The sequence below is a fragment of the Neomonachus schauinslandi genome, chromosome 4 (genome assembly GCF_002201575.2).
Source record: "Neomonachus schauinslandi chromosome 4, ASM220157v2, whole genome shotgun sequence".
NCBI classification, from domain to species: Eukaryota; Metazoa; Chordata; class Mammalia; order Carnivora; family Phocidae; genus Neomonachus; species Neomonachus schauinslandi.
Window position 1 is genome coordinate 150,084,384 of NC_058406.1, and position 22,152 is coordinate 150,106,535.

The following is a 22,152-nucleotide window of genomic DNA, read 5'->3' on the forward strand; positions in this document are numbered from 1 at the left end:
GAGGTTATAGAGGGGCAATTTTTACTTTCCTTTATTTATCTGTGTGTTCCTTGAATATTTTTACAATGCTTATTCATATAAAAAATTGCCCATCAATCCCATTACCCAGAAATAATTACTATTAATGTTTCGATAAACCTCCTATCAACACAACACAACTTTACACAAATAGAATCACACTATCCTTCTTGTTCTGTTTTCCCCAGACATCATTAGTATTGATAGTAGCTTTACCATTTATTCAGCACCTGGTACGTACTTCGCAGCTGCATAAATGTGGCATTGTCTGATCTTCACCACAACCCTGAAGTGCAGGCTCATTACCATTATCTTCTTTTTCCCAAGGGACCTTGGTGAGAGGCAGGGCTGGGACGGGAGCCCAAGCCCACCTAACCCTAAAGTCTGTGCTCTTTTCATTGAATCAGAGGCTCCTGATTCCTTTTTCCAAACCTACCTCCCCCTGTGGAGGGACTATCCCAGCCCTGCATAACTCAAGCCAGATCTAGCGCCCTGACCAACTCCTGTCCCCTCTTTGAAAAGCCAAAGTGTTCAGAACTCCCTGCACTCTGGCTTATTTGCCTAATGGGGCTGAGTCTGGTAGGAGGGGCAGGGCAGAGCCAGAGTGGAGCCCCCTCTGACTCTCTGCTGGATCAAGAGGGCCCTGCTCTCCTGAGTCTGGGGGCGGCCTCCACTGAGTTCAGCGTGCGTCCTCTGCTCCCCCACTCCAGCACTGTGCATCCTGAATCGTGAGGTCTGCATCTGTGTAGGGCCAGTGAGGTGAAGAGGACATGCCCCCAGGGGCAGTTTGTGCCTCCTTCTTCAGCCTTAGAAGAGACGCTACCAGGTGGGATTTGCTCTTGCCAGGGAAGGAACTCACAGCACATTCTCTGTAAAGCTTCCCTGATGAGCACATTTTCCCAGCAGAGCCCCAGGAGCCCAGCATCTGCGCTACCTCCTCCAGAGGGCCCCTGGGTGGGAGGCTGCAGGAGGAGACCTCACGTGGCTGCATGCACTGCAGCCCCAGAAGAGGAGGACAGCCTCCAGGGAGGTCCTGACCTTTCTCTGACAGCTTTCATGGCCTTGAGCTAATTGGGAAGGAGAACTCAAAACTGAGCTATCAGCCTGTCCCCCAGCTGTTCCCACAGCTGCTGACCCTTGAGCGAGGCAGAGGGCAGCCAAATGCTTCCCCAAACCGCCCCCCTCACAGTCCCCCACTTGAAGGTGGGCCCTGCCTTGCTTCAGTTCCCCCTTTGACGCCAGGGGCTGTCAGACACTCACAGTTCAGGGGAGGAATTAAGAAGTCAGCCTTTGAAGCCCTCAGCTCCAGATGTGAATCCTGGGTGCCTACGAATTAACTGGCAACCCTGCACAGCTTGCTTACCTTCTCTGATTGTGGGGTTCCCCATCGCCTTAGTTTGGTTCCCCCACCAAAACAGACCCTAAGAGAATGATTCTAGTGCAAGTAGTTTAATTGGGAGGCAGCACCAGGAAAGCATCCGCAGGCCAGTGCAAGAAAGGAAAGGGGCCAGTGAGAGATGTGACATTAAGCAAGTAGGCCAGATTGAAGCTTAATCCCACTGGGCCCTCTTGGACATAGTGTAAAACAAATATTTTGGAATTACCCTCCCCCCGCCACACACACACAGGGGCAAAGGATCCATCAGTTCCTTTCAGTTATTGATTGTGTTGACAGCTGCCCCCGGAGAGAGGGTCAGGGCTGGCCAGGCGTCCCTCCGACCTGCCCGGAGCACAGGCAAGCAGGCTCCTACTGGCTGAGCTGCCCTTCGTGGGACTCCCGGCAGAGGCCAGTGTGATGAAGGAGGAGTTTGTTAGCAATGTCTCCTTCTCTTTCCTTCTTCCTCCCGGTTGATATGCAGACACAGGCTGGGAGGTACAGCAGTCCTCTTGAGACCCTCGGGGAACAGCCCGAGGAAAAGACCCACGATGGCTCAGAAGCCAGCCTCAGTGAGCAGTGAATGAGGGCCTCCAGACACCTGCCCACGGCTTATTTGTGGAAATGGCTCCAGCTGAGTCTTCTGTTACTTGCACCTGAACAAAATTCCTCACTGAAACAGAGGTGGGGGACCTCTGACTCCTGAGGAGGTCAGTAAGACATGGTGTATATAGTTACCCTGCCACAAATTTGGGTAGCTTAAGTCCAGAATTTAGTGTGGAACTCCCTGTCTGAAAAAGAAGGGGGTTGGACCAATGATGGCAAAGGTTGGTTCCAGCCCTGGAGTCCAGCATGGAAGAGGAGGCCACACACGTGCATGGGTATGTGTGTGTGTGCGATGCATGTGTGGTATGACGGCTGGCCCCTTAGCCTCCAGGCTGGTCGAGAGGAAAATTTTATGCCCTCCCATCTCAGCTCTGGTGGGTGCAGGACCTCCAAATGGCACTTGCAATCCCCTGGAGATTGAAGGAGAAAGGAGACAACAAAGCACTCACCTTCTGTCAGGCGCTATGCGAGCACCTACCCGTACATCACCCACAGGGAGCCCGCAAGGCAAAGATGATCGAACCCCCCTGATGGACTTTGAGGACAGGGCTTGATGAGACCAGAACTCAGGACTGACCGAGCCACTCACCCTGGGTTCTAGCCCTGCTTCCACAGTTTATGTCCTTATGGCTGTGGGCAAGTCACCTAACCTTTAAGGACTTCAATTTACCATCTGGAAAAGAGGAGCAGTTCGGAGTTGGAGGTACATTTGATAATTCTTACTCTGCTTTGTCCTCCGTGTTATAGTGAGGATGGAATTAAATAGCACTTGTGAATATTTTTTTAAATTGTCAAGTGCCGTGACAATTAAAGGATTATAATTATTTTCCACAACAATAATAATAAGCTAAATTTGATTCTGGCATAAAAATGCAAATAGCTGAAATTCAATGATGTAGAACAGATCAATTTAGGGAAAATTATACTCCATCTGCATTTCACAAAGCTAGTGGAAATGCATATTGCCATGGCCATGAAAAGGACCAGAAGAGGAGAAAGGTCCATTAATTCAGTAAGTCTGCCCAATTCCTGTTGACTCAAAGGAACAACAATTTATTCATGAATAACTCTGCTGGGCTTAAGGGAAGATTCAATGATTAAAATATATTCTTGGAGCCTTTAAGAGAGTTTAAGCAATCATTTGTATTCTAAATAGGTCTCACTGACACAGCCTCTTTCAAATGTTAGATCACACACGCAAAAAAAATCCAAAGCCCGAGGCTGGATGGCAATGCTCCTTCTGGTTTTATAAAGTCGACCATAGGTTCCCTTTCTGCTGAGACAATAGTCTGGATAAATGAGCACCTGTAACCAGAGTTTAGGGAGGTAAGCAAATGAAACCTTCAATCAAGTTAATCTGATACTTCTTTGGCAATTTTTCCAGACCAGTCCCAAATTCAGATCCTTTATCCTATTATCCAAATATCTCTCCTACTATATGACCCAATTTTGAGTTTGGAAGAAAATGTCCCCTGTTCCGTGGTCTACTTTATTCTATAATGTGGCTAGCCTTCTGTAAGCTTCATAAACATCAATGACCTAGAATTCCTCTACCTGCCTTGTTTTCTCACTCAGACCTCTCATCCCTAAATTGTCTTCTAAGCCCCATGTGCTCATTCACTCAGCTGAAGCTTTCTGGGAATCCACTGCTAATGGTTCCCGGAGAGAATACTATTTTGGGTGAGAGGGAGGCACCATTTCTTTGGGCATCTAGAGTCACCATCCCATGAGATGCAAGAGTAGTGCTGGGCTCTACACAAGTGAGAAAAGAGCATGTCTCATGTTTTGTGGGTGAGCCCCAGAGCAGTTTGGCTTGCACCCAGACTGTCCTCAACTTCCTCATGAAAACAGCCCCTTTGGCTTTCTTCCTAAGCCACCTGTCTGGATGGGGGGGGCGGGGCGGATAACAACCACGGGCCCATGGTTCTCTGCATCCTTCAGTCTCTCTCTCTCTCTCTTCCTTCCCAAGGCAACTGCCACCCTTCCTGCCATGCTCTCCAGCCAAAAAAGGTCCTGTGCATGTCACTTCATGTAAATAGGTGCTCAGAATTTGACATATGGACCATCAGGTCAACCAACAGCAAACCTCCCAATCTTGATTTGGACTCTGCTATATCACCCTACAACGTGAATTTTCTAATTCCAGATTTTCTGTCCTATTGTAACTCACATGTCAAACCATGTGTTTCAATTTTAAGGCTTAAAACAATATAGTCAACATGGCTCTGGGGCCTTGTACTGGCCTGAAGTCCCTTCTGACTCATCTGCAGCTGTCTTCAACTCAGGACAATGCACCACACGTTCTCTGCCAAATGCCTTCTAGGCCGGGCTGGGTGATGGAGGGCAAGACTGTGTCTCTCAAACTCCCTCATTGGTCCTTTCCTTGGCCAGAGAGAGCTACACATCCAGAAGGAAAGAACTGACCCAAGTCAAAGGTCCAGCAATCAGATTTTGTTGGGCTAGAAGGCCATTGAATCAGTCTCATTTTCTCTGCACTTGTGTTCCCTAAGTTTTTCCACATTAGTTCTAATCTGGGCTGTTAGAAAAGGAGATAAATTAAAAACCACTGATCTAGAGAATAATGGAATATCTTGGTGGTTATTGCATTAAAAACCAGCTGGCTAAAATGGCTTTGGAAGATCTTAGAAGGCTGTCTCTGACTCAAGCTCTGTACAAGTCAGAGCTGGGAGTGTGCACAGGCCAAGGAGTGGCTGAAACGCTGAGGATCTGCTTCCCTTTCTTGTGAAAACACATGTGGAGACATGTGAGCCCTGTCCTCTCATCTCTACAATGCTCTACAAATAATGGGATAGAGAGATAGGGATTGCCCTTTAGATAGGGGAATCCCCCAGGCATCCCTAGCATGTGGACCTCATTTACAATGTGGTCTTATTGCCCTTTACTCCTTTACTGGCCTATAATGCTCAGGAGTCTTACTTAGTAAGTATTTGTCAAATAAATGAAGGAAAGAGATCTGAGATAGGACACATTTTGGCTATATCAAATGCTTTTTTTTTTTGTTTGTTTTTTGAGAATCAGGTATGCAGGTGTGAATGAGTGGATATATAGATAAATAAATAATCGAATTGTTGCTCATTCAATGATATGGTTGATAGAAACACCCGCACCATTTATATTAGCCCCCTCTCTCTGCTGACAATGTGTAATTTAATTAATAATATTAAATGTGTCTATGATATGACCCTACTGTGTTCTTTTCTACCATCCCTCTTTTTTTTATTATGTTAGTCACCATACATTACATCATTAGTTTTTGATGTAGCGTTCCATGATTCATTGTTTGCGTATAACACCCAGTGCTCCATTCAATAAGTGCCCTCTTTAATACCTATCACCAGGCTAACCCATTCCCCCACCCCCTCCCCTCTAGAACCCTCAGTTTGTTTCTCAGAGTCCATAGTCTCTCATGGTTCATCTCCCCCTCCGATTAACCCCCTTCATTTTTCCCTTCCTACTATCTTCCTTTTTTTTTTTTTTAAACATATAATGTATTACTTGTTTCAGAGGTACAGGTCTGTGAGTCAGCAGTCTCACCCAATTCACAGCGCTCACCATAGCACATACCCTCCCCAATGTCTATCACCCAGCCACCCCATCCCTCCCACCCCCCACCACTCCAGCAACCCTCAGTTTGTTTCCTGAGATTAAGAATTCCTCATATCAGTGAGACCATATGGTACATGTCTTTCTCTGATTGAATTATTTCACTCAGCATAATACCCTCCAGTTCCATCCACGTCGCTGCAAATGGCAAGATTTCATTCCTTTTGATGGCTGCATAATATTCCATTGTATATATATACCACATCTTCTTTATCCATTCATCTGTCGATGGACATCTTGGCACTTTCCACAGTTTGGCTATTGTGGACATTGCTGCTATAAACATTGGGGTGCACATACTCCTTCAGATCCCTACATTTGTATCTTTGGGGTAAATACCCAGTAGTGCAATTGCTGGGTCGTAGGGTAGCTCTATTTTCAACTTTTTGAGGAACCTCCATACTACTTTCCAGAGTGGCTGCACCAGCTTGCATTCCCACCAACAGTGTAGGAGGGTTCCCCTTTCTCCGCATCCCCGCCAACATCTGTCATTTCCTGACTTGTTAATTTTAGCCATTCTGACTGGTGTGAGGTGGTATCTCATTGAGGTTTTGATTTGGATTTCCCTGATGCCAAGCGATGTTGAGCACTTTTTCATGTGTCTGTTGGCCATTTGGATGTCTTCTTTGGCAAAATGTCTGTTCATATCTTCTGCCCATTTCTTGATTGGATCATTTGTTCTTTGGGTGTTGAGTTTGATCAGTTCTTTATAGATTTTGGATACTAGCCCTTTATCTGAAATGTCATTTGCAAATATCTTCTCCCATTCTGCCGGTTGTCTTTTGGTTTTGTGGACTGTTTCTTTTGCTGTGCAAAAGCTTTTTATCTTGATGAAGTCCCAATAGTTCATTTTTGCCCTTGCTTCCCTTGTCTTTGGCAGTGTTTCTAGGAAGAAGTTGCTGTGGCTGAGGTCGAAGAGGTTGCTGCCTGTGTTCTCCTTTAGGATTTTGAAGGACTCCTGTCTCACATTTAGGTCTTCCAACTATTTTGAGTCTACTTTTGTGTGTGGTGTAAGGAAATGGTCCAGTTTCATTCTTCTGCATCTTCGGCTGTCCAATTTTCCCAACACCATTTGTTGAAGAGACTGTCTTTTTTCCATTGGACATTCTTTCCTGCTTTGTCAAAGATTACTTGACCATAGAGTTGAGGGTCCATTTCTGGGCTTTCTATTCTGTTTCATTGATCTATGTTTCTGTTTTGTACCATACTGTCTTGATGATGACAGCTTTGTAATAGAGCTTAAAGTCCGGAATTGTGATGCCACCAGCTTTGCTTTTCTTTTTCAACATTCCTCTGGCTATTCAGGGTCTTTTCTGGTTCCATACAAATTTTAGGATTATTTGTTCCATTTCTTTGGGAAAAGTTGATGGTATTTTGATAGGGATTGCATTAAATGTGTAGATTGCTCTACCATCCCTCTTACATCTACCTTACCTCCAATAAGTTCCTTCTCCGTGTACACACACATATTCACATGTTCACTAAGGCAAAGCCATTTGCAAATGGTATAGGCACTAGGAGGAAGAAAAAAGGTGGGGAGCAGACTCTACGTGGTTCTTCTCATGTAGTCATTTACCCTCAATAAGAGCTTTGGTACATCTGAAGGTCCTATTATGAGAAGCAAAATTTCCAGCAGTATAGTCTTTACGATGGCATTTCATTATTACAATGAATTTCCTACTAACAAAGTATCCACCACCACATTCCCAAAAAGTTTGGCCAATTGATTTTAATATTTAGATGAGGCTTATTTTCAATCAGCCTCATCCAGTTTTATGTGTAACCTACATAAATTTGAGTGCCCTCATGGCCCTTTCTGGTCTTTCACAGTCAAAAGAAATAAACATTCAACTCTTAAATCTTTGAGGAATAATGAAGACATGGGGATGGATTTTCTAAATGAGGCAGCACAGGGATTTTGCATTATTCTAGCTGCAATACTTATGAGAAGCCACCAACCAATGCTTCACTCCTTTTGAAGGCAATGCAATAAAATCCTTCAACTTTCCAGAGCCAACAAATCAACTGCATAACTCCCTTTCAGAAGTACACAGTCACAGTCACAGTCAAAATGTCATTTGAACTTGTGACCAATGTGTCTTCTCTCCACATTCAACTTATCCCCTCATTCAACCCACATTCCCCCTTCTTCTCTTTCCCGACAGTTTGGAGACACAGGGATTTAAGGTGGTGGTCATGCCCCCTCTGCAGCATGCCTCCCCCACTACTTATTGCATCATTAACATCTGAGCCCGCCCATCCAGCCTCTTCCACCAGACTTTCTGCCCCTTGGCAGTCCCCACAGACCACATTTCCTCAGAGTTACAAGCAGAGATGTTGTTTCTTGCCACAAATAAAACACACATATGTCACTTATTCCAATGTTCAGGGTAGCCTAAGGGTGACGCTGTCTCACTCATGCTAGAGCCTGAGAAATAGCTTCTATGTGACCAAATTACCCCTCTTGGAGCAAATTCAGGGGTACTGTCTTCAACCTAAGTCCTGAGCTGGATCTGGGTGTCTCTTGAATGGGACTAGGTAAGCTGCTCTCCCATCCATTTTGCTTCTCAAGTTGAGGCACACTGGTGCCCCAAATTATCCTGACTTCCCTAGTTTGAATTCCATTTTGCCATCTTGCTCCCAGAAAGTGCCATATTGTGTTTCCTTGTTCCTCGGTCTCAATGAGGCATATCAACAGAGGGAATTCAGGAACTCTCTCCAAGTTTAAGATCAGATCTCAAATTGCTCAGCCACTTTTTGCTAAAAGTTGCTGATCTTTCTCCCACTAGGATTGATACAAGTGCTTCTCATTATCCAAGCCAGCTTCTACGGCTCCCTCGGGGATGACTTGCTATAGTAGTTCCTCCTACTGCAGCATAGGAAAACATTTGTGCTGGTGGTAGATTCCTAATTATGAACCCAATATATCAATCTTAGCTTCCCTCCACTCTACCCTTTACTTGCATATGGGCAGTGAAGTGGCCAGCCACTAAGTAGGTGCCCAATGGCTTGAGGGCTGCAAATGATTTCTGCTGTTTGGTACTTCATCTAACAAGGTCTTTTCTCTGCCTCTAGGGCTCGCCATCCTCAAAACCTTCCAAGAACCGTTAACACAACTCAAAGTCCTTTTCTCTGGTTCCTTGCATAGAACTTTTTGTGAGCTTCTATGTTTCTAGTAGTAGTCAGTTTGTATAAACAGTTCAAAGCCAACTTGATTGCAAACCTCACAGTAGCAGTCGTGCTCCAGGGGAGCTGGCCCCAGCTAAGCAGGACAACAACTTTGAACTAGTCCATCTGTGTTTAGCATTAACTTCCTCACTCCTTGCATAATAGTCTCTTATGTCTTGCAACAGTTGGGTGTCTACAAGGATTGGATTAAATGCTAATGTCCAGTTTGCAATCTCAAGAGAGAGTTGTTGGAGGCATCCTCCATTCGACCAATTCACAGGGCCCTGCATTTATTTCTCTGTGTGGTACAACCTCTTCTCTAAAATTGTGATTTTAATGTCTGAGTAGGTTCCACTCTTTCTCTCAGGCTTTCCTGTGCTATTAGTGCTTGTACCCGATTCACCCACACTTGTTTGTATTGTAATGCCAACAATTTGGTAATCCCAAAAGGTATATATCTGGCTCAGGTCTACGATTATTATTTTAATCTAAAAAGCAGAAAATTGTGCTTTAGGGCCTGCTCAGGACCCCCAAATATAACCTGCAGGAAGTCTGGTCCACTTATGGCTCTTTCTACACGGGGTTACATTCTAAAAGCATACTCAAATCCAATTTTGCAAGAATGAAGTCCTTTTGTGACATAAACTGGTCAGGTCTTCACAAGCCTGATTCCTCTGCATCCTGGTGGTACAGCTAGATAACATTTCCCAGCCTCCCTTGCAATTAGGAGTGGTCATGTGACTGGGTTCTGACCAATGAAATGCCAGTGCACCGCCTCTAGGTCTAGGCTTTAGAAACATCCCAGATCCATCTTCATCCTCCTTTGCCTTCTCCTGGCTGAATGCGGAAGAGCCCTGCAACATTGGAAGGTTGTGTTGACTATGGGAAGGAGGCCAATTCCCTGAATCACCACTTGGAGGGGAACTGCCCACAATTTAGAATGAATATTTTGGACTTTTTGTGAATAAAAAGTAAACTTCTATCATGTTTGAAACATAATACGTGTATTTATTATACTGATTGGCATTACCTAACCTAATATATCTATTAATAGGGGTTTTCTTGTTGGGGCAGCACATCACACAGAAAATCTTCTTAAAATTCTTCTTCATACATCTTCTCACCTCAGTATTTCCCAACCACTCACTACTGTCCCCTTTATAAGTCAATGTTTTCACTCATGGACCTGCCCACACCCATAATTCTCTGAGAAATGAGTCTGCCTCTCATTCTGACTACTTTTATTTTGAGGGGCTGCTTTTAACCTTCCCCTGGAATTTCGGTAAATTTAAAAGCCCCCTGTTGACACATAAGTTTTGTTTAAATAAGTTAAATATGTTCTCCAGCAATCTTATTCCGATCCGACAAAGGTAAACCACATCCTGCTCCAGACTAAACAAGACTGATGATTTTTGAAGTTCCTAAATAATCTAATATAAAATAATTAAAATAATGTGGTGCTATTGTACAATGATTATTAGGAAAGTATTATTTGTTGTATTAATCAGGATAGAAGAGACTCTGCTGTGAGAAACAACCAACTCTCCTCCAAGCTGAGTGATATAGCCCAACTAAAATGTATCTCTCAAACACACAAAGTCAGCTTCAGATCCAGGAGCATCCAGGGCAGCTGTGCTCCCTGGGGTAGCTCAAGGATCCAGGCTGCTTGGATCTTATGGCACCATCACTGCAATATGGACTCTCACAGCAGGGGAAAGAAATTGCCGCAGCCCCTCACACTGGCCCACATATGACACGTTACCTCCAGACACAGATCATTGGCTAGAACAAGTCACATGGCTTCCTCAGACTTGGAGAGGATGGGGAAATGTCATCCTTCCATATGCCCAAGGGAGAGGAGAACTGGATGTGGGTGAGCAGTATGTACTAGAAGACTCTATCTTTGAAACTTTTGATTTGGTTTCTTAATATTTATGCTAGGAACTTCTGAAAAGTCCAAATTTTTTTCTCAAAAATAATTTAAACTTTTAATTTTCAACTTTTTTTTTTTTTTTTTTTTTTGCTAAGTCACTTGGATTTTTCAACTCCAGCTAGTTAGAAAGAGTGCAGTGTAAGGAGACTAGTTTCCATGGATAAAAACAAGAGCAAAGGAAACAAGAATCCCAACAGAACTGCACCTTTGCTCAGGCGATGTGCTTAATGGGGCAGGCCGGGGACGTCAGTCTGAGGTGGGAAATGGCCAAGAGAGGAGGCATTCCTTGCATTGTGTTCCCCACCTGTTCACCAATCACATTGCTTCCTACCATGATAAAAATATCCAGACCCTCTGTCATCTTAACAAGATTTAATTAAAGCTGCCCTAAATTAAGAAAATCTAGTCATTGTTTGCATCCTTAGATGCCTATGTTTAGTTGAGTTGCACGTAAGCAGAGAAGTAAAAAATTAGCTTAATTTTTTGGCTGCAGGAAAGAGTGTGAATTGGTTTTTTGTCACTCATGGGGAACATCTTGTGTCTTCCCTCAGCTGCGTTTCTCGGATGGGATTGCTTCTTCCCACCCTCCTGAAGGCCTCTGAGGACAAGCTGCAGCTTGGCTCTGACCTGAGGAAACTTCTAGAGCCCACAGACAGACCAGCTCAGGGTGGGAAGGGTCAGAGAGCTCCTTCTGAGAACAGCTGTCGCCCACCCAGGCTTCTGAGCAACTGAAAGCTGCCGTCAAGTGGGTCAAGAGTGGAAAGGGGAGTTCTCACATACGGGGATTTGTCACCCCCAGCACAGAGCTGAGTGCTGGGGAGGTGTTCAGAAACCTACTTCCTATCTTGAAAAAAATGAATCAGGGAAGCTTCCAGAATCCCAGAGTGGGAAGGAGTGGCTGTAGAGAGGTCACTGAATACAGTGTGTAAGAACAAATCTCTATAGTCAGACTGTCTTCCTGTGAATCCCATCTCTGCTGCTGGTTAGCTCTGTAACCTTGAACCTGTTACACAAGGACAATAACCTTGTGAGAATCTGTTTCCTCTCAGGTAATCATGAAATATACCCCACAGGGTTGTTTTAAGGATTAACCTAATTCATGGGCATGAAAGTCTTAGAACAGTGCCTGGCTTATAGTGAGTGCCCAGTAAATGTTACTTATTACTATTATTATTATTATTATTATTATTCCACTTGGTTTCCTGTGGCAGCCTCTCGGACATTGTAGTTCCAGAGCACCTCTCTGTTCAAATACTAGAAAGCTTTTATTTTATTTTATTTTATTTTTTTATTTTTTTATTTTTTTTAAAAGATTTTATTTATTTTTTGACAGAGAGAGACAGCGAGAGAGGGAACACAAGCAGGGGAGTGGGAGAGGGAGAAGCAGGCTTCCCGCTGAGCAGAGAGCCCGATGCGGGGCTTGATCCCAGGACCCTGGGATCATAACCTGAGCCGAAGGCAGACGCTTAACGACTGAGCCACCCAGGCGCCCTGAAAGCTTTTATTTTAAATCCAGGAAGCTGATCACCTTGATGGACTGATGTGCAAGCAATATGTGATCTGCAGGTAGGGAGACCTGTAAGAAGAATGGGACCCCACAAGCCATTCAGGGTTTGAGTCCAGCAGTGGGGCTGTTTTGGGAACAGCCTAGAATGGGGAATCTTTCAGCAAACCCAAAGCAAACCCAGGCCCTGGAGTAACCATAGAAACAGGAGCCCACAGAGGCATCCAGGGTGTGGGATGGGGAAGTGGGTGGATGGATGGATCAATCGATGGGTGATAGATGGGTAGTTGGGTAAGTGTCACTTTCACAGAGGAGGGAGGGCCTGGTAGCGGCAGCTGTGAACACCTCTGAGCTGAAGGAAGTTTGGGGAGTGAGGAATGTGTCCCAGGGTAGATAGTTGGTAGATAAAGGGTAAGCAGACCAGGGCAGAAAGGGAATCTTTTCCTGAGAAATTTCTCCCAAGTTGCCAGTCTAGGGAAGGAGTGGAGATCAAAGGAGGAGGAAGTGAGTGGGCTTTTAGCCTCTGCAGCTTCCAAGTCTGGTTTCTCGCCTGGTGAGTTTGTGACCTACCTAATATCTTTTATTACACAATTTTTTTGCCTAGTTGTCTGCTACTTCTAACCAAGAACCAGGACTGACACCTTTTTTCAAATGTGCGGTGTGGGAAAGTTCTGAAAAAAAGGGACGCAAAGTCTTATCTGAGGTAAAACCTTTCCTCTGGGCCAGCTCAGGACTCCTAGAGAGACAGGGCACCCTGGGCCCGTGTCCTGAAGCAAAATCCTTCCAGCTAGGACACCTTCAGCCACCTCATGGTAAGCAGTGAGTGGGCACTTTCCCTTGCTCTCTCTTCCCACCTTGGGAGAAATGGACGCAGGATGTCTACCAGCTTCTAAACACTCATTGGCAACAGAGAATGCTGGTGCCCCCAATTTCTCTTCTTCCTGCAACCTCCTCTGCCTTTCCAGTTTCATGGAGCCATGTGATTAAGTTCTACCAAAGGAATGTGGGCAGAAATGAAGCCTGCCACTTCCAGATCCGGCCCTGAAAACATCTCGTGCCATCCTCCACGTTCTCTCCCCACCCCCCCTCATCTGCCATCTTGATGCAGAGGATCCCAAGGAAGGGTTCCAAAGCCCTGGAAGCTGGTAGAGCTCTAAATGGAAGGAGCCTGGGTCCTGGAATCACAACGTGGAAGGCTGCTCCCAAACACCCAATTGGACTATAATAGGAGTGAAAAATGGTCCTTTTATCATGTTAAGGATTTGGGGGTTATTTGTAATGGCAATTAGCCTACCCTAATTAATTCTGCACCTACTTGAGATGGTTAAAAGGACAGATTTTGGGACCAGAGAGCCATGTTTGAGTCTAAACACCCCAGTTGCTGGGTACTAGTAAAATGAGGGTAATAATCGTACCCAAGTGAGGGCAGGAGGCAAGCAGAGAGCCTGGCACAGGGCAGATCACATCACAAGCACTCAGTCCTCGGTACTAGTCATGGTTAACATTTGAAGCTCTTGCTACGTGCCAGGCCTTGCTACAGTTCTTTAATACTTCTTTTATTCTGACAATAACCTTGTGAGTTAGGGACTCTCATAGCCGTGGACTCAGCCATGGGCTTCCCTCTGCTGTCAGCACGCTCAGCCTCCTTTTCTCCACCACCTTCATCTTCATCAGCCCCCTGCTGCGCTGAGACATCGGCCACTCCCTGAGCCCGAGTGAGGGCCTCAGCGTGAGTTGTCCTGATCTAGCACCTCCCTAAGCCCAGAGATTAGGGCCAGGGCCAGAACTGGGGGCTTCGGGTCGGCTGACAGTCACCAGAGAAGGATCAGGAGAGGAGGGACAACAGAAATGACGTTATCTGAGGCAGAGGGAGAGGAGCTCCTGGGTCTCCACCCTGTGGGCTCTCAGGAAGGCCTGGGGTGGAGGAGAGACCTCCAGAGCCCGAGAGGCAGGTGCAGGTGAGACTGGGAGGACCCCTAGCTGGGTGCTATGTTGTCCTTTGAGTAATTGCCCTTGTGGTGACCTTAAGTGTAAATTTAATCCAGTTTATCTTAGTTATTCCACCCTCTTCGCGGGAAATTCTGGGGAATCAGGGAAGGGTCCCCATGCTGCTGTTCCCAGCAGGGCTCATAGGGAAGCCTCCCCAGGAGAAGGCCTTTGGAACAGAGGTGCAGGAGGTAGGTCGGCCAGGCCCCACCTCTTGTGCCTGCCAGCCGTGGGACATCTGGGCATCTCTTTGCACCAAGGGACTTGGAGAAGAGCCCTTTGGAAACAACCTTCCCTCCCTGTGGACCTCCAGGGGAGCCTAGGGATAGGGGACTGCAGGAGGAGAGGAGGATGGCTTATGGGGATAAGGCCAAAGGGCCTAGGCAAAAACTCACATACAATATATTCAGTCCTGCGACCAGAAACAATGCAAAAGCCGCATAAATATTTACCATAGCCTCTTGAGAAAACACTTAATGAGGGATTGCATTTGGAATGCAGCAAAATTTAAAACCCTTTGTTCCTCTAGTTTTCTCTTAATCTCCCACACCAATCTCAGTCCTCCCGTCCTCCCTGCCCTCCTTCCCAAGGCTCAGGCCCCAGGCCCAGGGCAGGACATGCCCCCCTCCTGCTTCCCTCTTCTCTTGGGTCTGCCTCTGCCCCCAGCAGCTTCTCTGTGCCTTTTCCATTATAAATCCACCCAGACAGGCCTGCGGGCTCCAAGGTGAAGAAGAAATCCTGACTATTCCTAATGACAAATTATCTCTAAGTGATCCTGAGAGGCTCACACACACCAGCACTTGTGGTACCCCCACTCTGGGAAGACACTGACTTCACAGTGGGGTGGGGGTGGGGGTTTACAAAGCTGAGCAAGACCCAGCCCCCAGCCTTTGGTGCTGACCGGGGAGCTGCACTTAGGCAGGTAATTCTGTGTGCATGCCCCCAAAGACATGCTGCTCCAGCTCTCCACCTTGGCTCCACATTGCAATCACTTCAGGGGCTTTAAGAAAACACCGATTCCCTGGCCCTACACCAGGGATTCTGATTTAATTGGTCTGGGGTGAGACATCTGGGCATCTGGGGGCTTTGGCTATTTTAAAAGCTCCTGAGTGATTCGAACGTACAGCCAGGGAGGAGACCCATTAGTCTAACCAATTACTTGGGAGAGCACCCCAGAGTCTGGGGTTCCCAAGCCATAGTCCCAGGCACGGCAGCTCCTCCTTTTCCAGCTGCCTTCTTCCTCCATCGGAAGAAGAGGAGGTGGGGCCAAGACTCAGGCTAGCACAGAACAACATTAACATAGGATTTGGAGCCTCATTCATTCATCATTCAATCACATATTCAGTAACGATTTAATATAAGTTCTGTGTAAGAAATGATAGAAACTGATTGCAGGATCCAGTTTAAATTGGGCAGCTGGGCTTCTTTGAGGAGATGACATTTAATGCAAGACCTGAACGACAAGACACCTGCTGTGTCAAGCTGCCATGAGAAGCAGAGAGAATAGTAGGTGCAAAGGCCCTGTGGATGGAGCAAAGGGGCATGTGGCTAGAGCATAACTGGTAGAGAAGAGACCAATGGGATGAAGTCTGTGAGCTGGGCAGGGGTGCATCATGGAGGATCTTGTGACTGTGGTAAGGAAGTGGCTTTTGTTTTCAGTTTGATAAGGAGTCCCTGAAAGGATTTTAGGAAGAAAGACATGATCTGGTTTGTGTCTTTAGGAGCCACTGGCTGTGATGGGAAGGGTGGCTGGTAGGGAGCAGGATGGACACAGGTGAATAGTCCGTTCCAGTGGGATGACAGGCACCCTCAGAGAGAGGATGAGTGCTCAGCCGCTCTGTGGTGGGGAATGTAGGTCAGGCAGCCCAGCCTCCTCAGCCAAGCCGCCGGCGCAGCCCCCTCGCCTGTCAGAGAAAAAAGCCGACTCTGAGATGTGTGGGCTCAACTGAGAGATCAGTGCTGGCAGGGGAGGCAGAGATAACAGTCACCCAGGTGCAGGGATCTGGGCCACTGCCTGGGGGTCCCTTTGTTCCCCTTCCCAGGGTGCCTCTCCAACCACCCCTCCGCCCCTTCAGGAATCTCCCTGGCAGGCCAGCCCAGAGGCAGGCCTTGATGTGTGCCTGGAGCGGGCAGCTGTATTTTAAGATCAGGGCTCAGACCTCTAAATAAACCATAAACACAGCCAGCTTCCCTGGTACCGAAGGAGGGAGACGGCTCCATTTCTCTTCGGCGCAGTGGCTGGGAAATAAACAGGCAGCTCTGCCTGTCACATACACTTAACCCTCTGCAAAGGCATCTGTCAGACACACAGAGCTCCAGCCTCAGCCTTTCCAAGAAATAACTGAGATGCCCCAAGCTTGGGCTTCTCTCTGCAGCCTTTAGGTTCCTTTTCCCTTCATGAAAAGGTGGGTGTGGGGGCCCTTGACCCCAGGCAAAGCTAACGAAGGGCAGGTGTGAACACTAGGCTGCCGAGTAGCTGGGGGCATGTTGGCACAGCTCTGTGGGCTGTGGAAGTGGACGAGAGGGTGGCGGAGAGGGAGGAAGTGAAGGGCAATGGAAAGGAGGAAGGGGAGTAGGCGGGAGTGGGGTGCAGAACCGAGATGGGTGAAAGCCCAACGGGCCTGGGCAGAGCACAGGTAAGGTGGTCATGGGGGTGGGAGAAACAAAGAGAAACAGAAGGCAGAGGGGGCTCTCTCTTCATGGGCCCATGGAGCGAAATCTCTCACGACCATAAAGGAAGAAGGAATGAGCAAGAACAAAAACAGACAGGAACAGAAGGAGGCAGGCAGATAAATAAAGCAGGGAAGGGAGGAGAACCCCAGAGTTACCAAACCCAAGCATTTCCCCAGGGAGGGGGGACTTCCTAATTCGGCAAGAGAAGGTGATTTATAACTGAGCTAAACCAGGGAGAGTCCATAGCGAGGCTGAGGGAATGGGAGAGGCTGGGAATGGTGGCCATGCAGCAGAAGCCACACAGACATGTGGTGGCGAAGCAGAAGGGGGGGTGAGCTTTGGGGTGGTCAGAAGCCCGGCAGCACCCAGTGAGGGTGGAAGCGAAGGGTCAGAGCGAGTCACAGGGCACAGAGAGCCAGCCTCTTGGGTGTTGCTGTGATGGACACCTGCAGCAGGGAGATCTCATAGCCACCGCCGCCCCCAAGGTGTGGGAGGGGGTGAAAAACAATGAAAAGGCAGCAACCCAGCGATCACGCGTGTACTTACACACACACACACACACACACCCTCAGCAAGGGCAGGCACACTCTCAGCAGCACTCCCATGGGGGTGAAGGAGACCCAGGGGTCTCTACACTGTAAGCCAGCCAGTGTGGAGGGAGCCACAGACTTCAAATGATAGATCCAACAGCCCTAGATAGGGGATGAGGTGTGCACACTCCAAATGCAGACTTTGATAGAAACAGAGATGGAGACAAAGACCACAAATACCAGATTCTCTCTCTCCCCCACCCCCTCTCTGTCATACACACACACACACACACACATACACACACACACACACCTCTCTAAAAGCATCAGACACAAGAGAAAGGAAGCTCATGTGACCCTCACCACCCTATTCTCCCCTCCCACATGTGCCTGCCTCCCCGGAATCCCCTGCCCTTGCAGATCCTGCAGGGACAAGGCTGTGGAGCCCCCTCAGCCCCCCACACCTGCACACACCCCCACATGCATATCTGGAGGCCAGCGAGGCTGGCACAGGGACAGTCTCCTGTAAGTGAAGCTGGGCTTGGATTCAGGAGCCCCCACCTAAAGCCAGATCAAGGGGCTTCCCCAGGCCATCCAGGGAGCCCCAAAGCACTGGTGTTTCCCAGGGCACCTGTCTAGATGGGACAGCAAGGCCAGGCCCACATACAGAGAGGATGTGCTTTCCACTGTGGCCGGGCTGCCAGTCCTGCTGGTCCAGTGCCCACCACAAGGGCTTTCCCCAGCACTTCTGACCAAGACCTGTAGCCCACTACCTCCCTGCTAACTCACATGGTGCTCCAGTATTTGCAAATGGGGTCTATGAAAAGGGCTGAGAGACTAAGGGGAGTGGGCTCCCCAAAGACTATGGGTCCATTTCTCAACTCAGGCCCAACAGGCAGTGACTTAAGGAACAATCTTTGAAGACCGAGAGCTCAGATTTAGGCCACAAGTCTCCTGGGGAATGGGGACACAGATACTGAGCACGCTGACACTGGACACACATCTACGCTGGACCCACGCCCGCACGGTCCCCACTGGGTCCACAGGCACACAGTGCTCATTTGATCACACACAGACCCCATCACAGTCCACTGAATACTACACTGCATACAGCTCACTGTACCCAGTCACCCGTTGTGACCGGCAACACTGACATGCCCCAGATTCTCTGGTACTGTACTGTACTGTACACATCTCCTCACCCTTCAGATGTTCCATTGTTATCAACACTGCACATACAGACACTGAAAAGTCCTACTGTCCTCAGACCACACACACACACACACACACACACACACACACACACACAGCTCGCTACCATCCTCTAAAGCCTGCACACCACACCGGCCTGGGCACTACACACAGGGCACCCATACAGAATTCCGCAAAAGAACTCCTTTGATTCCCTCCCAGGAGGTGGGGCCTGCGATCCCGCCCCTGGCAAGCTAAGATGAGCTGACCTCAGGCTTCCCTGCCCCTTTTCTTCCCTCCAGCTGTCTTTCCCCAACGCCCACCCCCAGCTTCAGGAAACTTTTCATCAGGTCCCTAAAAGGGGAAACCCGGGGTTCCTCGAGCCCTGCCCTTCCCCCAGACTCACGCAAGCCGCCCCTCCTTCCCCAGCTGGGCTCTCGCCCGGCACCCAGTGGGAAAAGGTCACCGTAGGCAGTCCCCTGCCTGCACCCTGGGAGGAGGGAGCGTGGCAGTAACAGCTGTCGCTGAGGGATGGGAAAGGTGCCGGCCCTGTATCGAGCCGGGGGCGCAAAAGGGTCGCGGTGACGCGCCGGAGGAAAGCCGAGGAGCCGAGGCGGCGGCAGCTGCATCTCCAGAGTCTGGGGCGGCGGCCGCGCCCGGTGCTGGGGCGCGTGGAGCTGTCCGTTCAGCACCACCGCGCTGCGCCCCAGCGCAGGGCCAAGCCGAGGCGCACCGGCTCCGCTCCCGCTCCGGCTCCCGCGGGCGCCTGCGGCGCGAGCTGTTGTCTCTCTCGGGGGCTGAGGGCATGCGGATCGAGAGAGGGGGGCTCTGCAAGCGGCGGGGCCACGCAGCCACCTGTGAGCCTCCCGCAACTGCGGGAGGCGGCGGCATCTCCGGCCCCAGACAGGAGGAGACGCTTGGCGGACCCCGCCCGCCCGCCCGCGGGGCGCACACACAGGCGCACACACACTCGCACCCGCGCGCACACGCACAGCCAGCCGGCAGCGGCGACCGCAGCGATGCTAACAAGCAGGTCGGGGAAGTTTCCCGCCGGCCTCGGCCGCGGGCCCCCATGCTTGCAGGTAAGCGCTTCCAGAACGCGCAGGGCCAGCCCTGGCAGCTCCGCTGGGTAAGGCGCGGCGCACGCGGCTCCGGGGCACCGCGCCAGGCGGGCGGGGAGGCCCGGGGCGGGGGGCGAGGGGGCTCCAGTCTTGAGGGCTGGACGCAGGGGACGCCAGGCTGGCCCCCTACCCTGAGCCCGGGTTTACAGACACGAGCGGTGAATTTCCCCGCCCCCCTCCCGAAGCTGCGCGCCCCCCACCTCAGCCCTGCCCGTGCGCGTCCCAGGTACAGTCCCGCCTGTCTGCGGCGAGCGGGCGGGGACGTCTCCTCCGCCCGCCTACGGGCAAGGTCAGCTTTCAGCCCCCCTGGGCTCTCAGAGGCGCGGGGGCCCGACCCCCGCAAGCGCAAAGCGATCGACAGGACCCCCGGGGTGGGGGTGGACGAGCGGCCATGCTACCGAAAATAAACCCTCTCCTCCCAAACCTTTCCTTGGGAAGAGGCCAAACCCCATGGAACCTCTCCCCCCATCCCAGTGCCCTCAGCCCCCCAGAGACCCGCCTGGAGGGACTGGGCTCGCCAGAGAGGGGTGGGGAGACAAAAGAGGGGCGCCCGGGCTCCGAGCGCTCGGCGCTCACAGGACGTGGTTTCCTCCGCCTGCAGGTGTAGCGCCCCCGCGCGGCACGGGCGGCCGGGCGTCTCCAGGATGACCCGCCAGAGCCTGTGGGACGTGTCCGAGGCCAACGTCGAAGACGGAGAGATCCGCATCAACGTAGGAGGCTTCAAGAGGCGGCTGCGCTCGCACACCCTGCTGCGCTTCCCTGAGACGCGCCTGGGCCGCCTGCTACTCTGCCACTCGCGCGAGGCCATTCTGGAGCTCTGCGATGACTACGACGATGTCCAGCGTGAGTTCTACTTTGACCGCAACCCCGAGCTCTTCCCCTACGTGCTGCATTTCTACCACACCGGCAAGCTTCACGTCATGGCGGAGCTGTGCGTCTTCTCCTTCAGCCAGGAGATCGAGTACTGGGGCATAAACGAGTTCTTCATCGACTCCTGCTGTAGCTACAGCTATCATGGTCGCAAAGTGGAGCCCGAGCAGGAGAAGTGGGACGAGCAGAGCGACCAGGAGAGCACCACGTCCTCCTTCGATGAGATCCTGGCGTTCTACAACGACGCCTCCAAGTTCGATGGGCAGCCGTTGGGCAACTTCCGTAGGCAGCTGTGGCTAGCCCTGGACAACCCTGGCTACTCGGTCTTGAGCCGGGTCTTCAGCATCTTGTCCATCCTGGTGGTGTTGGGGTCCATCACCACCATGTGCCTGAATAGCCTGCCGGACTTCCAAATACCTGACAGCCAGGGCAACCCGGGGGAGGACCCCAGGTTCGAAATTGTGGAGCACTTTGGTATCGCCTGGTTCACATTTGAGCTGGTGGCCAGGTTTGCTGTGGCCCCTGACTTCCTCAAGTTTTTCAAGAATGCCCTAAACCTTATTGACCTCATGTCCATCGTCCCCTTTTACATCACTCTGGTGGTGAATCTGGTGGTGGAGAGCACACCTACCTTGGCCAACTTGGGCCGGGTGGCCCAGGTGCTGAGGCTGATGCGGATTTTCCGCATCTTAAAGCTGGCTAGACACTCCACTGGCCTCCGCTCCCTGGGGGCCACCCTGAAATACAGCTACAAAGAAGTAGGGCTGCTTTTGCTCTATCTCTCTGTGGGGATTTCCATCTTCTCCGTTGTGGCCTACACCATTGAAAAGGAGGAGAACGAGGGCCTGGCCACCATCCCCGCCTGCTGGTGGTGGGCCACCGTCAGTATGACCACTGTGGGATATGGGGATGTGGTCCCAGGAACTACCGCAGGGAAGCTGACCGCCTCTGCCTGCATCCTGGCCGGTATCCTGGTGGTGGTACTGCCCATCACCTTGATCTTCAATAAGTTCTCCCACTTTTACCGGCGCCAAAAGCAACTGGAGAGTGCCATGCGCAGCTGTGACTTTGGAGATGGAATGAAAGAAGTCCCTTCCGTCAATTTAAGGGACTACTATGCCCATAAAGTTAAATCCCTCATGGCAAGCCTGACAAACATGAGCAGGAGCTCACCAAGTGAATTAAGTTTAAATGATTCCCTACATTAGCTGAGAGGCCTCATCATCCTCACACCCATGTTGCTGAATGGCCTCTTGGGCCTCTGGCACAGTTCAGGCGCCTTAGGGTTATGGCCTAAGGAGTAGGTCCAGCCCCACAGGGGAGAGATGCATGGGATATGCACCCCAGGTTGCTTTCACAGCCTTTAGAATCATTTTTAGAGGGTGTTGCATCAGACACCATGCCTTTGCACCCTTCCATGAAATGACACTCACTGGTCTTTGCTTCGTGGGCATACAATGTTCACCTTTCTGCCAGATGAGTACCACCCAGAATGCTAATTTTTTCTGTTTATCGTGTGCTCTATTCTAGTGCACGTGGCCCAGTACTGTGAG

General features: G+C 49.8%; 1 protein-coding gene across 1 annotated transcript; it reads left to right on the forward strand.

The window, feature by feature from the left end:
• The first annotated feature begins 20,373 nt into the window (after positions 1 to 20,373).
• On the forward strand, positions 20,374 to 21,807 carry KCNS2 (potassium voltage-gated channel modifier subfamily S member 2). Its single transcript, XM_021688668.1, has one exon. It carries the CDS (start codon positions 20,374 to 20,376, stop codon positions 21,805 to 21,807), a length of 1,434 nt encoding a protein of 477 aa, XP_021544343.1.
• Positions 21,808 to 22,152: the final 345 nt, after the last annotated feature.

Coding starts and splice junctions, on each gene's coding strand:
- KCNS2 (XM_021688668.1), top strand. CDS start 20,374: ATGACCCGCCAGAGCCTGTGGGACGTGTCCGAGGCCAACGTCGAAGAC.